We start from the raw sequence: 13,629 nt of genomic DNA, 5'->3' as shown, positions 1-13,629 counted from the left end.
CTATTTTCCCTTTTCCTGACACAAATCCGCTTCCATATCCGATACTGTTTCCATATCCATATCCTCCATCGTATCCACCGTATCCATATCCTCCATATCCTTTTCCGTAACCACCATGACCACCATATCCTCCATAACCGTATCCACCATATTGTTTTCCGTATCCACCGTAACCCCCATATCCACCGTAACCACCATATCCGCCGATACCACCATAACCTTTTCCGAATCCATCATTTATCACTCCTCCATATCCATATCCTTTGCCATATCCGTCATATCCATCATAAATGATCTTACTGTAACCTCCATGACCTCCAAATCCTGGTCCATATCCATTATAACCTTTGTCATAGAAAGCGCAGGCCATTGCGACACATACACTCAACAGGATAAGTTTTAACATATTGGAATTCTGAAAATCATAAATGAAGTAAAATGTATAATGACTTAAAAACAGTGTGTGTTTTTTAAAAAAGAGTTTCAACCCACTTTATATGCCCTATATTATTTTTTTTCTACGTGCAATGTTATTCTGATAAACACAGTAATATCAATAATAATTGACTTTCAACAAAATTACTATGATTTTATAATCCAATTGAATGTTATAAAATGCACTAGTACAACAAAACTTGCATAAAGGCGAAGAAGTGTAAATTGGTTAGTTACCAATTTGCCCTAGTTAAATGATGTGGCATACTTTTTCCAAATCTAAAAGCATACTCTGCTGGTATTTTTTTAATCAATAAACCCGTTGCTAGACAGAATGAAAGGAAAAATGCAAAAGTAACCTACCATGGAATTGTTTCTTTTTAAATGCATGCAAATTTATATGAGAATAAGAGAATATTTTGGTTATATGCAAATGAGACAGCAACCCAATGGAACAAAAAACAAAAAAGAAGAAGCAGACAAACCCCCCCCAAAAAACAGATATAAATCAACAATATGCCAAATTCTAAATCGATTGTGTCTAGAACAGTTGTTAATAATTCAACCAGAGATTATCAAAGATTTACCATCAACACATGATTTCCGAAAAGACCAGGAGTCGGTTTTACAAAAAACTTACGACATTAAAATATAACTAAAACAACCACTGACGAGGTTCATGATTTATGATGAGCTAGACGCAATTGACATGTTGCGGGTTAAACTGATTATTACGCACTTTTAATGTACATAATTGTATTGTACGATGTAAATCAATTCAGATAAAAAAAAGACAACAAAAACACTGGTAGTTGTAGGGGTAAATTCAGTAAAAAATCTCCCATTGACTTTAATGCAAATAAATGTCTTGAATTAAATTTATACCAGGTTTACTTTTAGAAATCAGAAGCTTTCATATATCAATCCTTAAAGTACAAATGTAGCCCCATCTTTTGCAGCAATAAAAACAAAGGGTCATGCGGCATTTTTGGGCATTCACATGGCCTTGTTTACAACACTTAAATCCTATACTGACCTCCGTTACTTTTCAGCCCTGTAGTAAAAAAAAAGTGCATTCAGCATTCATTTTTTTATTTTTTTTAACTTTAGTTTTGATCCATCTATCAAAAAATATTTATTACAAACATTATATAGTGTTATACAGAAAGCTCTCCCCAAATGGGCGGTCCCTGATGACGTATATTTATTTACTAAATTTACCCCCGTATAACAATACCAAATGATATCGTGCGAAAGAATTTGTGTAGCTACTGAAAGCAAACTCAAAGTATTTAACCTACGTTGTTATCAAATCATCGCCTGACTTATAGTCTACTGGAATTGTCTAGCGAACTAATTTAATTTGGTATTCATAACTGTAATTCTTCCACAATTGATGACAATGCATGATCAATAGATGTGGTTCATGGACATGTTTTGACAGAATATTATAACAATATATATATATATATATATATATGAGTTCGAATCCCGGCGAGGGAAGAACAAAAATTTGCTTCCGCAAATTTGCAGATTTAACATTGTTGTGCTGATATTTAGAGTAATTCTGTCTTAAAAATGTATATATACACAAAATATTTGTACAGTTTAGGAAAATACATAATTTTTTTGTATGAACTTTAGAAACAGGAAGAAAAGCGACACTCGCCGATCTTTTTTTCCTGTTTCGAAGCGAGAACAAATAATTTCCAAACGTTAACGTTGTAATTGTTTGGGTTTTATTTTATTTGATCGGAATTCGACGGACCGCGAAGAGGACCCAAAATGATCTGCGTCTTTTACAGTTATTTTTGTGATAAAAAAAATCCGGCTATAAAGAAAAAATAAATCGAAACTCATCGATTGCCATTATTTTGACAAAAAATAGTGATTTTTTAACCGGAAACATCTGTGTGTTAAGATAGAACAAAATTTATTTTGATATAATAAAATAGTTTAATTTTGGTGATTTCTAGGACGATTTATTTTTTTAAACCACATGAAAAGAAAACTAGCGAACTATTTTAATCACCAAAGCGAAATAATGTGAAGAACAATGACTTTGTCAACTAATTGATACATGTACTTACTTGATGTCAGGTCAACAATACTGATACCCAATGTGGAGGTACAGTCACTATATATACCCAACATTTTAGTGGTCACTTAAAATAGTCATCTATCAAAATATCCTTATGTACATGTATTTTATTACTTACATGATTGTACCACAAAGATTTTAATCTATATATTACATTATTTTATGTCGATAAATAGATAATAAAGTATTATGGATCTAACTGCTTTTAACTGACAATTTATTTACTTTCAATTTCCATCTATACACAAAATTCTTAAGCATGAATACATAGATACAATTTCCCGCAGTCTTAAAATTTTCAAGAACTTTAGCTTTCGAGCACACCGATTAACGCATTGTCACTGGACTTTCAATAGGTTAAAAAACTGAAAGGATATTATTATTTAATAATACTTTTTATGCGTTACAACACACTGGCTATCGGTAATGCAGATGAAAAAGATCACATAGATTAAATTATCATGGACACGATGGCAAAATTCATTCTGCAGGCTGAACTGCAGAAGCGAACATGATAGCAAAAACAATTGAAATCGGTAACACAATTCCAACTGCATCTGCAGGAATGATAGCCGGTAATAAGGTGGTACAACATTTTCCTGTTTTTTTTTTGTATAACAATTATTAGATTAGGCCGTCTCAATTATTTCCCATATAAGAAAACTTATTCATTTATTTGCATTGAATGTTGATATCCGAATAAGGTCAATTCAAAATTGCCTTAGTGACCTCATTTCAAAAGTGGTAATCTTTTATTGCATATTGTTCTTATTTCACTTTTTTATTTTTTCTCGAACTTCTTTGGTCTAGCTTCGAACATATAATGAGTATTTACTTGTTCTTGTGACTTATCCAGTTAGTATAAAATATCAATTGAAGTGTACGTTTAGAATTTGTTCGTAACACGCCATTAAACTCCACATTATCTGCTGTACTTTTGGTTTACTATATTTTAAAGAACTGAGGGATATTTTCAACATATTCTCTGTACATAGTTGAGGTAAAAGAAATTTGATTACCCGAATTTTTACTTATTTTTTTTTACATTTAAACTTAGCTAGACGCGGGTCCGTGACTGAATTAAAGAACCTACGCCTTATTTTTAGCCTGGATTTTTAGAATTCGTATTGTCATTTGGTAATGTCACAATGAATATAAGAAGCACAGTTATTCCCTGTATAATGACGAAGTTCATGTGTGATTATTACCCGTGTTTATAGCAAATCCTGAATACACCGTTTGGTTGTGCGCCCGACAGAGGCGGAACGTACAGATTAGGTAACAGGGATCAGGTAATTTTGTGATATATACTATCGGAATCGGTATCGGATTCGACCCGGAACTTGTTAATTATTGGTTATATTAATTAAGTGGAAAACAAAAGGGTCTGGAATGGTGTAATTTTTTATCTACACCATTGTCCTAAATCATTTATATATAAAGTTAAATTCTGCGGGCAGTACGTCGACTGAGCATGCGCGAAAGCGTATAAGACACGGATCGATAACGGTCTCCGACTTTGGATATTTTCTCAAAAAATGGCGTTTTTCTGTGGAAAAAAGATTGTTTCAAAGACAAATTTAGGAAGTACAAAACACTACATTTATACGTCATATCACAAATATTTCCGACTTTGTATGGTTTCAGAAGAGTTGCGGCTCAATGAAATCGGTCTCTTCCTTTAGTAGCATAGATATCATTGTCCTGTTTTTACGTTCAACTTGGCAGAATAAGGCTATGCAAGAAATATTTTTAGCTCGTTCCAACAACATAGTTTTAGATTTCGAAATAAGAATTTTTTTTTCATCTACATATTGGTGGTGCTCTGTTGGTGTCGTATTTTACGGAATGTACATATCTAAGATTTTTTTTCTCGATGCATTAGTTCTCGGTCATGTGGTAATGCCGTTTGTGCCAACAACAACAAAAACAAAATCTGACCTACAAGTATTGACCTTCAAATCTGTCTTTTTGACTTAATAATAAATTGCTTTTAAAAGTCATATGATACGTCAATTTGAAAAAAAAAAGTTGAATATCTCAAGGGCTAAGTTTACTATAAAACAAGTGTACGTGGACTTTCTTGTAAAAAAAATCTAATGTCTAATCAAAATCTTCAGAAATGTACGGCATAAAAACATAAAAGATTTATTTAAAGTCGGGTATACATATAACAATACAACATAAGCTCTGTAGAGCTTTTAACCGACATACATATATATGATAAACACAAGACATAAAACACATAAAACAGAAAGCACATCATGCAAAGCATAAATACTGGTATCAAGCACACAAAGAATATGAAAGCAAACATAAAATGCAGACAAACTGACATTCATGCAGTAGCTATTTTAAAAGCACTAAAAGAATTTCAAGCATTTAGAACAAAAATAAAAAAGTATGCAACAAAATTATAAAAGCCAGAGTATATAAGATAAATAAATGTTCTACAGCTCACTGATATCTGCAGGAGGAAAACTGACACGAACTGCCCTCCCAATTACCAACCAAACTTTTAAACTGACTCAAATGCATTTCTTCCCTCATCTTATTCGGCAGTTCTTTCCAGAGTTTGGCTCCGGCATATCTGAAGGAGTGCAGCCCATGGGTAGTTGTCCTTACCCAGGGAACATCAGCTATATTGTCATTTCTGAAAGAGTAACCACAGCTATTAATTTCAATAAGATCATGTAAATACAGTGGACATTGTTTATTAATAATTTTATATACCTCTATTGCTATCATTCTAATTCTTCTGATTTTTAAACTTGGTAATTTTGATTAAGTTAACAGTTGTTGATATGTGCTACATTAGTCCTCATAAATAAATCTTAAGGCACGTTCCTGGGGCTCTTTTCACAAAAAAATCTTACGAGTAAAAATACTCGTAAGTCATGAACATTTCAGTATAACTTACTATCAATTTTAATCGTAAGATTTTTTGTGAAAAGAGTCGCTGTATTTTCTCTGTTTTTTCTGGTATTAAAATCATCAAAAAATGCCATACTACTGGACAATAATTAAAATTTGACATAATAAATGAATAATAAATAGTGAGTCTACATATTTCGTTAAATTTTTACCAATACGTTTAAGTACATGTAACTGTCTTGGTACTTTTTTGCAAATATTAGAAATATGAGCATCAAACTTAAGCTGATAATCAATAGTTTCACCAAGTAGTTTCACTTCTTTTTCACAATGTATAATATTGCAATCTAAATTGAAAGAAATATTTTTATTTTCAGTTTTCTAGCCAATGGCTATTGCCTGAAACTTGTCAGGGTTGGCCTTCGTATGATTTAAACTAAAGCAATTAATAAGCTCTAAGCTTTTTTAAAATATTTACAACAGTGTCTATATTAGAATGTGAATATGACAAAGTATTGTCATCTGCATAATTATATAGTGGGCTGCTTGATACAAAATGAAAAATATCATTCAAGAAAATGTTAAAAAGTACAGGTCCTAATATAGAGCCTTGCGGCACACCTTTATATACCAACTTTTACACATTGTTTTCTTTTACTTAAACAGCTGTCTATATTCAGACAATCCATATACCTTCAGTTTTAAAATTTATAAATTATGAGGAAGGCAGTCAAAGGCTTTCGAGAGGTCTGTCAACACAGCAGCAAAATATTGATTATCATCAATAGCCAAAGATTCTGGCAGCCGTATCCTGCTCCAAAGGCAGATAAATAAACACTTTTGTTTGCTTTAAGGTTCATCTGGACCCTTTGGCTAAAATGGCCATGTTTACACCACAAAATTTACTCTAAGTGCAGATAAACCTTTGCATCTCGAAAAATTTTAAGGCATGGCAAGACCTAGATATATATAATTCAGATTCATTTTATGCTTTAGAAAAATTAAAGACTTAATTGGAATTTGCTGTGGATTTTTTTTTCGTTGCTACAGAAGATGCCAAAATAAAAACAATTTGGAAAATGTTTTAGAACTTCCCCATAGATAATAATTGAAGTGAACCGTGAACTGTATTAATTAACATGGACAATAAAGATATCCAACAACAATACGTGATTTAGACTGCCAAGTGAAACTCAAGTGTTTGATAATCTTATCATCTTTTCCTGCAGGGTCGAAAAATATTGCACAGCAAAATCCAAATACGTTTTTAATTTTCTGAAACATAAATTTGAATTTTATTGATCAAGATCATGATATGCCTTAAACCTTTTCCAGATGCACAGGTTTGTCTGTACTCAGAGTAACTTTTGAGGTGTAAACACAGCCATTTATTTTTGGAATAAAAAAAAACAGGCTTATAGTATGGTGATGTCGGGCTGCTGGGCGGATTGGCGGGCGGACGTGGAAACGTGGGTACCTAATTTGTGTGTTCAACTCCTCCTACATTTTTCATCCAATATCCCCGAAAAGATTTCACATATGATGTAGTTATGCACCTGCTATTATGTTTATGTTTGAAGATTTTTTCTCATTTTTCCAGACTTAGGAACTTTGTTCTTTTTTCAGCAAAATTTATGAAAGAGGGTACACAATGTACAAGTTTTGTGTAATCGATGTTCAACCCAGATCCTTGAAACTTCACAGGAAGATTGCACATATGTTGAAGTTATTCCCGTGCCGTTATAGATTTGTTTAAGGAATTTTTCCTTTTTTTCCAAACTGTTGAACTTTCTTTTCTGTCAGGAGACAGGAAACAGGTATATTATATATATTTTTGCCTATTTTGAAATTCCATTTACCTAAAATTTTCAATTACAAACACGTGTTGCAGGATCTCAATAATGACGACTTCAAGTCTAAAACATTCTGATTGCACCAGTGCTAGTTCCCCATTCATAAATAACCCGGCTGGCCACGTTATTACTGGTGACCTAAACGTTGTCAATAACACTTCTCTGCGAAATGTGTTATCTAAAGGCCCGAAATATCGTGAGCCTAAATTCATCAATTGGAAACACAACTTTAAAATACTGATGGATTCAGTCGAGGATTATCGGCCAGGCAATGGGTTAAACGCGAGAAAGAAGACATAAATACTCTTTCCGAATGAATTAAGGCCTTGAGGTCGTTGATACAAATCAGAAATAAAAAACATAATGGGCCTATGAATACCCATGCTACATCAATATTTGAAGACCCAAATGTTGCAAAACACCTGTTCTATCTCCATGAACAATATGTTGTTGTCCCCGTAGATAAAGCCCCAAACAACATTGTGTTAGTGTGTAAATCACATTACTAGAACATAAACTGCTTGATAAATTAATTAGGTATTGACAATTCACGTGGAAACTCAACATATACCCCACGACATTTACCAAGGAGGAAATCCTGGATAATTATAGGTCTGTTCTATGTTCCTTTGGAATTTCAACCAAAGATGAAAAACTGGATCTTCCTTCACTGTATTGGATACCTAAACTACACAATTGTCCTTACAAACAACGTTACATTGCTGGGTTTCCCGAGTGCTCTACGAAACCTCTTTCTAAATTATTAACATCAATTTTATCAGCAATCAAATCCGGCCTTCAAAGTTACTGTGAAACTACCTATTCAAGTAGCGTGAATCAGTGATACTAAAAAAATTCAAAGATCTTTTAGAGTACATACAATCTAAGACTCTTTCATCTTGCAATAGTATTTGAATATTCTACACTTTACACAAATATTCCCCATTCCAAACTAAAAGACAAATTGAAAGAGTTGGTCCTGCTTTGTTTCATAAAAAAGGATAGCCGACGTAGATACAAGTATCTTGTCTTAGGGAGGGATAAATCGTACTTTGTAAATCACTCTGATTTAAACAAAACATTCTATGAAACTGACATTGTCAAGATGCTTGATTTCTTAAATGAACACATATTTGTTACGTTTGGAGGACGTCTTTTTCAACAAACAATCGGCATTCCAATGGGAACTAACTGTGCTCCTCTTCTTGCCGAATTGTTCCTTTATTCATATGAGGCTGACTTCATACAGGAACTTCTTAGGAACAAAGAAAAGAAGCTAGCAGTATCCTTTAACTTCACTTCCCACTATATACATGATATTCTCTCACTAAATAATTAAACGTTTGGTGACTATGTTGAACGCATCTATCCCATCGAACTTGAGATAAAGGATACAACAGATACAGTTAAGTCTGCCTCATATCTCTTGACTTACATCTAGAAATTCACAATGAGGGTTTGTTGAAAACAAAACTTTACGACAAAAGAGATGATTTCAGCTTCCCAATTGTGAACTTTCCATTTCTATGTAGCAAAATTCCAGCAACAGGATTGCTGCTTACAAGGAAGCTATTAAACCAAGAGTTCAAAGTATAGTGATGTTGAAATCATCCCTTCGTAAATTTTATGGACGCCATCACGAGTTGGTTGACCGTTATGGAATATCCGTTTCACAGATGACAATGGATATGTTCCAATTGTCGTAACAACAATCCCGTTCCCTTTTTCCCGAATATGAGCTACCGAATTAGAATTATCACTGGGTTTGTACTAACATAAGCAACACGACAGGTGCCATATGTGGAGCAGGATCTGCTTAACCTTCCGGAGCACCTGAGATCATCCCCAGTTTTTGGTGGGATTCGTGTTGCTCAGTCTTTAGTTTTCTATGTTGTGTTTTATGTACTGTTGTTTGTCTTTTCTTTTTTTGCTATGGCGTTGTCAGTTTATTTTCGACATATGAGTTTGATTGTCCCTTTGGTATATTCTCCTCTCTTTTATCGAAACAAAAGGGTTCGGTAACTTGGCTTCCGGAGTCAGGAACCTCGTCAGTAGCTTTTTTTTTTGTCATAATTATCTTACGGTTTTTGTCCAATGAGGAATATGGAGTTGGTGGCAGACTTTTGGCAGTCACTTGTCTAGATAGACTCCGAACGATTTAGATTTTTTTTACCTTGACACTGATCTATAGCAGAAAAAAAATGTTAACTTCCGGAATGCCGGTTGCTGCATCATGACCATAACACATTTTCCTTTTAGTCAACAATCGTAACGATACAATGCAATTCATGTCGCATATGCATGCATCATAAAATTGGATACATGGTACCAAGCTAAAAAAAAATGCCCAATTGGTCTATTATTTACTTTATTCTTTTTTTAAGTCCTGTTTTTTTTTGTACCACAATTACTGAATTAAGGCAAAAATGCGATATTTTTAATTTGTTATTTTTTTTTTATCTTAAAAATCGTTTTTGTTTTCCCAAAATTTCTAAAAATCGATATCAAAACTAAATTTTCATCTGCAACACTAAGTGCCGGTTTTTGGTCATCTTTTCCCGCAAAATGAGTTTTTTGTGAGGGGTTTGGGGCCAGTAAACATGTTTTACCCCGGCACATTCTGTATATTAGTCCTGTCCTGAGTTAGGAGCCTGTAGTTCAGTGGTTGTCGTTTGTTGTTGTATATAATATATAATATTTGTTTTTCGTTTATTGTTTCTACATAAATCAGGCCGTTTGTTTTCTTGTTGGAATTATTTTACATTTGTCATTTCGGTCTCTGGTTGAGAGTTGTCTCATTGGCAATCATACCACATCTTCTTGTTTTATATTGACCCCTGTGTTCAATAACACGGTGTTTTTTCTCACTTTCCAACTTGGTCAGATATTAAAAAAATTATGTGCATTTGCACAATATTTTTTTTCATCGGATGATTTAACAGTTTTTTTTTCTATTTAATTAAAAAAAAATAGACTGATAGATTTAAACATTTTTCTGGTATTTCAATGAGACAGTAACCTTACGACAAAATACCCCAAAAACATACAGTTTTTTTTTACAAAAGGCAGGTAAATTGAAGCTATTTAGAGCTTGAAATATTTGATAGATACCAAAGAAAATTACAGCTGCTAATTTTTGATAGCCTCTGATGAATTCCTTTCACTATTTTTTTTTTGACTTCTGGAATTTAGAGCTTTACATAGTATATCGACATTTCTTTGTTGTTGATGATGATATACATGTATTGGTGTTGCAACTGTTCCATGCATATCAGGCCAAAACACAAGTTAATGCGATATATGAATATTACTAGATGGACACATTGATCCGGATTTTGAACGTGCTAGTTCACAAGGTAACATTTCGAAGAAAGACATGTCCCCCTACCCGGATATACTTTTCTGATTCAAAGCCGATCAGCCTTTGTTGTTCTTAATACTAAATGTGACGTGCTATAAGTGTAGAAGCAGCAAATTAATATTTTTAAGCCTTTGGTTTGACTGCCACAAAGTAAGATGTGTTCCAAGTAAATATCACTTTACCATAAAAAGTGTATCATGTTGGGAATATAAAATTGAGAATGGGAACGGGAAATGCGTCAAAGAGAAAACAACCCGAACAAAGAGCAGAAAACAGCCCAAGGCCACCAATGGGTCTTCAACACAGTGAGAAAATCCCGCTACCGGAGGCGGGCTTCAGCTTGCCCCTAAACAATAATGTATACTAGTTCAGCAAAAATGGACGTCACACTAAACTCCGAAACATATAAATGAACCAAAATAAAAATAAACATACAAGACTAACAAAGGCCAGAGGTTCCTGACTTGGGACAGGCGCAAAAATGCGGCGGGATTAAACATGTTTTGTGTGATCTAAACTTTCCACAAGCCTCTAGCCAATGTGGAATAAACAAACACACAGCAATACGCACAGTATAATTCAGTTTAAAAGAAGTCCGAGTCCGATGCTAGAATAGGTAGCAGAAGAAACTAAGCAAAATCACAATAATCAACATTAATTAACAAAGGGCTACTATCAGTTACTGCCATGCCAGCTCCAGACCTCAATTAAATTGATTCAAACATTATGACTGTTTGGTTTTTTTTTATTGCCCAAAGGAAAAGCTTTTTAATTTCAAAACATTTTCAGTATGTCAGGATGAACATTTTCGACTACCAAATCTTTAGTGCTGCCAAATTTGAATGCCAAGTATTCTACTTCAAACGTTTCAATGATAAGGACCTATTATTAGGAAACGGATTAATAAGCTAACCTCTTGTTTTGTGGTTATAATAATTCACCTGACTTGTTCGTGCTTATTTGTGTATATTGTATGTTTAATCTATTATAGACCAAAAACTTTGTGGATTCGTTTATTGTTAAAAGAGTATTTGAGATTCTTATTGTTGTTTTTTTCTGCCAGAAAGCAACTCTAGACTGAAATCTCAGGTCTCAGTAGCCACCACCTGCAATGAAAAGAATAACATTTATAATGTGCACAAATAACAAAAACATAACATTCCCAACTAAAACGGCTCAAAATCAATTTACCATATAGATATTTGAATCTTAAAACTCAACTTGAATGTGTAATGTTTATAGGACATGTTTACAGTGTTTGTACAAAAAAGGAAATTAAACAATACACAAGTCAATTGTATACACAGCGGACAAAGTGAATATTTGTATCATGATAATGCTTTTATAATAAAAGTGCCTTTCAACAAAGGGATATAAAAGTTAAGAGTATTAATCATGGATAGATACAACCATGATTATATGACATTTTCAATTAAAAATTAAACAGTTTATGTTACCTATTTTCCCTTTTCCTGACACAAATCCATTTCCATATCCGATGCTGTTTCCATATCCATATCCCCCATCGTATCCACCGTGTCCATATCCTCCATATCCTTTTCCGTATCCACCATGACCACCATATCCTCCATATCCGTATCCACCATAACCGCCATATTGTTTTCCGTAACCACCATATCCGCCGTGACCACCATATCCTTTTCCGTATCCATCATTTATCACTCCCCCGTATCCATATCCTTTGCCGTATCCGTCATATCCATCGTAAATGATTTTACTGTAACCTCCGTGACCCCCAAATCCTGGTCCATATCCATTATAACCTTTGTCATAGAAAGCGCATGCCATTGCGACACATACACTCAACAGGATAAGTTTCAACATACTGGATTTCTGAAAATCATAAATGAATTAAAATATATGATAATTAAAAAATGCTGTCTAAAAAGAGTTTCAATCCACTTCGTACGTCCAAAAACTTTCATTTTTCTACGTGCAATGTTATTCTGATTAATATAAAAACAAGGAGATGTGGTTTGATTGCCAATTCATTAGACAACTATCCACCACAGTTCAAATGACGTGGATATAAGCAATTATAGGTCACTGTCATTTAATAATGAGAAAACCCATACCGTATAGTCAGCAACATTTTACCAACAAAAACAATGAAAAAATAAGCAGAAACCCCATAAAAAGACAATATCAGCAATTTAATCATTATATCAAGCTTGAGTATAGAACAGTATTTAACCTACGTTATTATCAAATCATCGTCTGGCGTATAGTCTACTGGAATTATCTAGTTAACTATTTTAAAAAATGACCGTAAATTCACAATTTGATTTGGTATTTATCATTGGTAATCTTCGACAACTGATGATGATGCATGATCAATAGATGTGGTTCATGGACAAGTTTTTAAAGAGAATATTACATCAATAATAAAATCTTATTCATCCTGTCACATTCTCCGTGTTTGTAAATAAACATTGCATCAACTTTTGAATTAACAGTAATCTCTTATTATATATATACAAACAATATATGTACATAATTTTGTATGAACTTTAGAAACGGGAAGACAAGCGAGAATGGCAGAGTTTTTCTCCTGTTTCGAAGCGAGAACAAATAATTTCCAACAGTTAACGTTGCAATTGATTTTTATTTTATGGATATCGGAATTCGACGGACCGCGAAGAAGACCCCAAAATGATCTGCGAAGTTGACAAGAATCTTTGTGATAAAAACAAAAGTCATCGAATGTCATAATGTTGAAGAAGAAAAATACTGTATTGGTTTAACCAGAGATATTACTGTTTTAACGTAGAACAAAATGTATTTTGGGATGATGAATAAGTATAATTTTGGTGCTTTCCAGGACGATACGATATTCAACCACATGAAAAGAAAACTAGCGAACTATTTTAATCACCAAAGCGAAATAATGTGAAGAACAATGACTTTGTCAACTTAATGATACATGTACTTACTTGATGTCAGGTCAATAATACTGATATCCAATCTGGAGGTACAGTCACTAT

At 33.4% G+C, this 13,629-nt stretch overlaps 2 protein-coding genes across 4 annotated transcripts in view; both read right to left on the bottom strand.

Moving 5' to 3' along the window:
* The window catches only part of LOC127732665 (keratin-associated protein 19-2-like), a 24,123-nt gene extending 21,581 nt beyond the window's left edge, over positions 1–2,542 (bottom strand). Inside the window, exon 1 of the mRNA XM_052241831.1 lies at positions 2,526–2,542. The gene's annotated coding sequence lies outside the window, so the exon portion shown is untranslated. The remainder of the gene's footprint in view (positions 1–2,525) is intronic.
* LOC127732664 (neuropeptide-like protein 31) overlaps positions 1–13,629 on the bottom strand; it is a 14,177-nt gene extending 548 nt beyond the window's left edge. The window contains exons 1-3 of one of the 3 annotated variants that reach the window (XM_052241829.1): positions 13,579–13,629; positions 12,082–12,478; positions 11,622–11,730 (exon numbers count right to left, since the gene is read on the bottom strand). In XM_052241829.1, the coding sequence (XP_052097789.1) occupies positions 11,717–11,730; positions 12,082–12,469 (402 nt within the window). In that variant the 5' untranslated portion in view covers positions 12,470–12,478; positions 13,579–13,629 and the 3' untranslated portion in view covers positions 11,622–11,716. Of the gene's footprint in view, positions 416–1,471; positions 1,493–11,621; positions 11,731–12,081; positions 12,479–13,578 lie in introns of those variants that run through there. The other 2 variants (XM_052241827.1, XM_052241828.1) reach the window with 2 other exon arrangements.

Source organism: Mytilus californianus, unplaced genomic scaffold (assembly GCF_021869535.1).
Source record: "Mytilus californianus isolate M0D057914Y unplaced genomic scaffold, xbMytCali1.0.p SCAF_26, whole genome shotgun sequence".
NCBI classification, from domain to species: domain Eukaryota; kingdom Metazoa; phylum Mollusca; class Bivalvia; order Mytilida; family Mytilidae; genus Mytilus; species Mytilus californianus.
The sequence above is the reverse complement of the archived record's forward strand: the minus strand, read 5'-3'. Positions and strand labels throughout refer to the sequence as shown.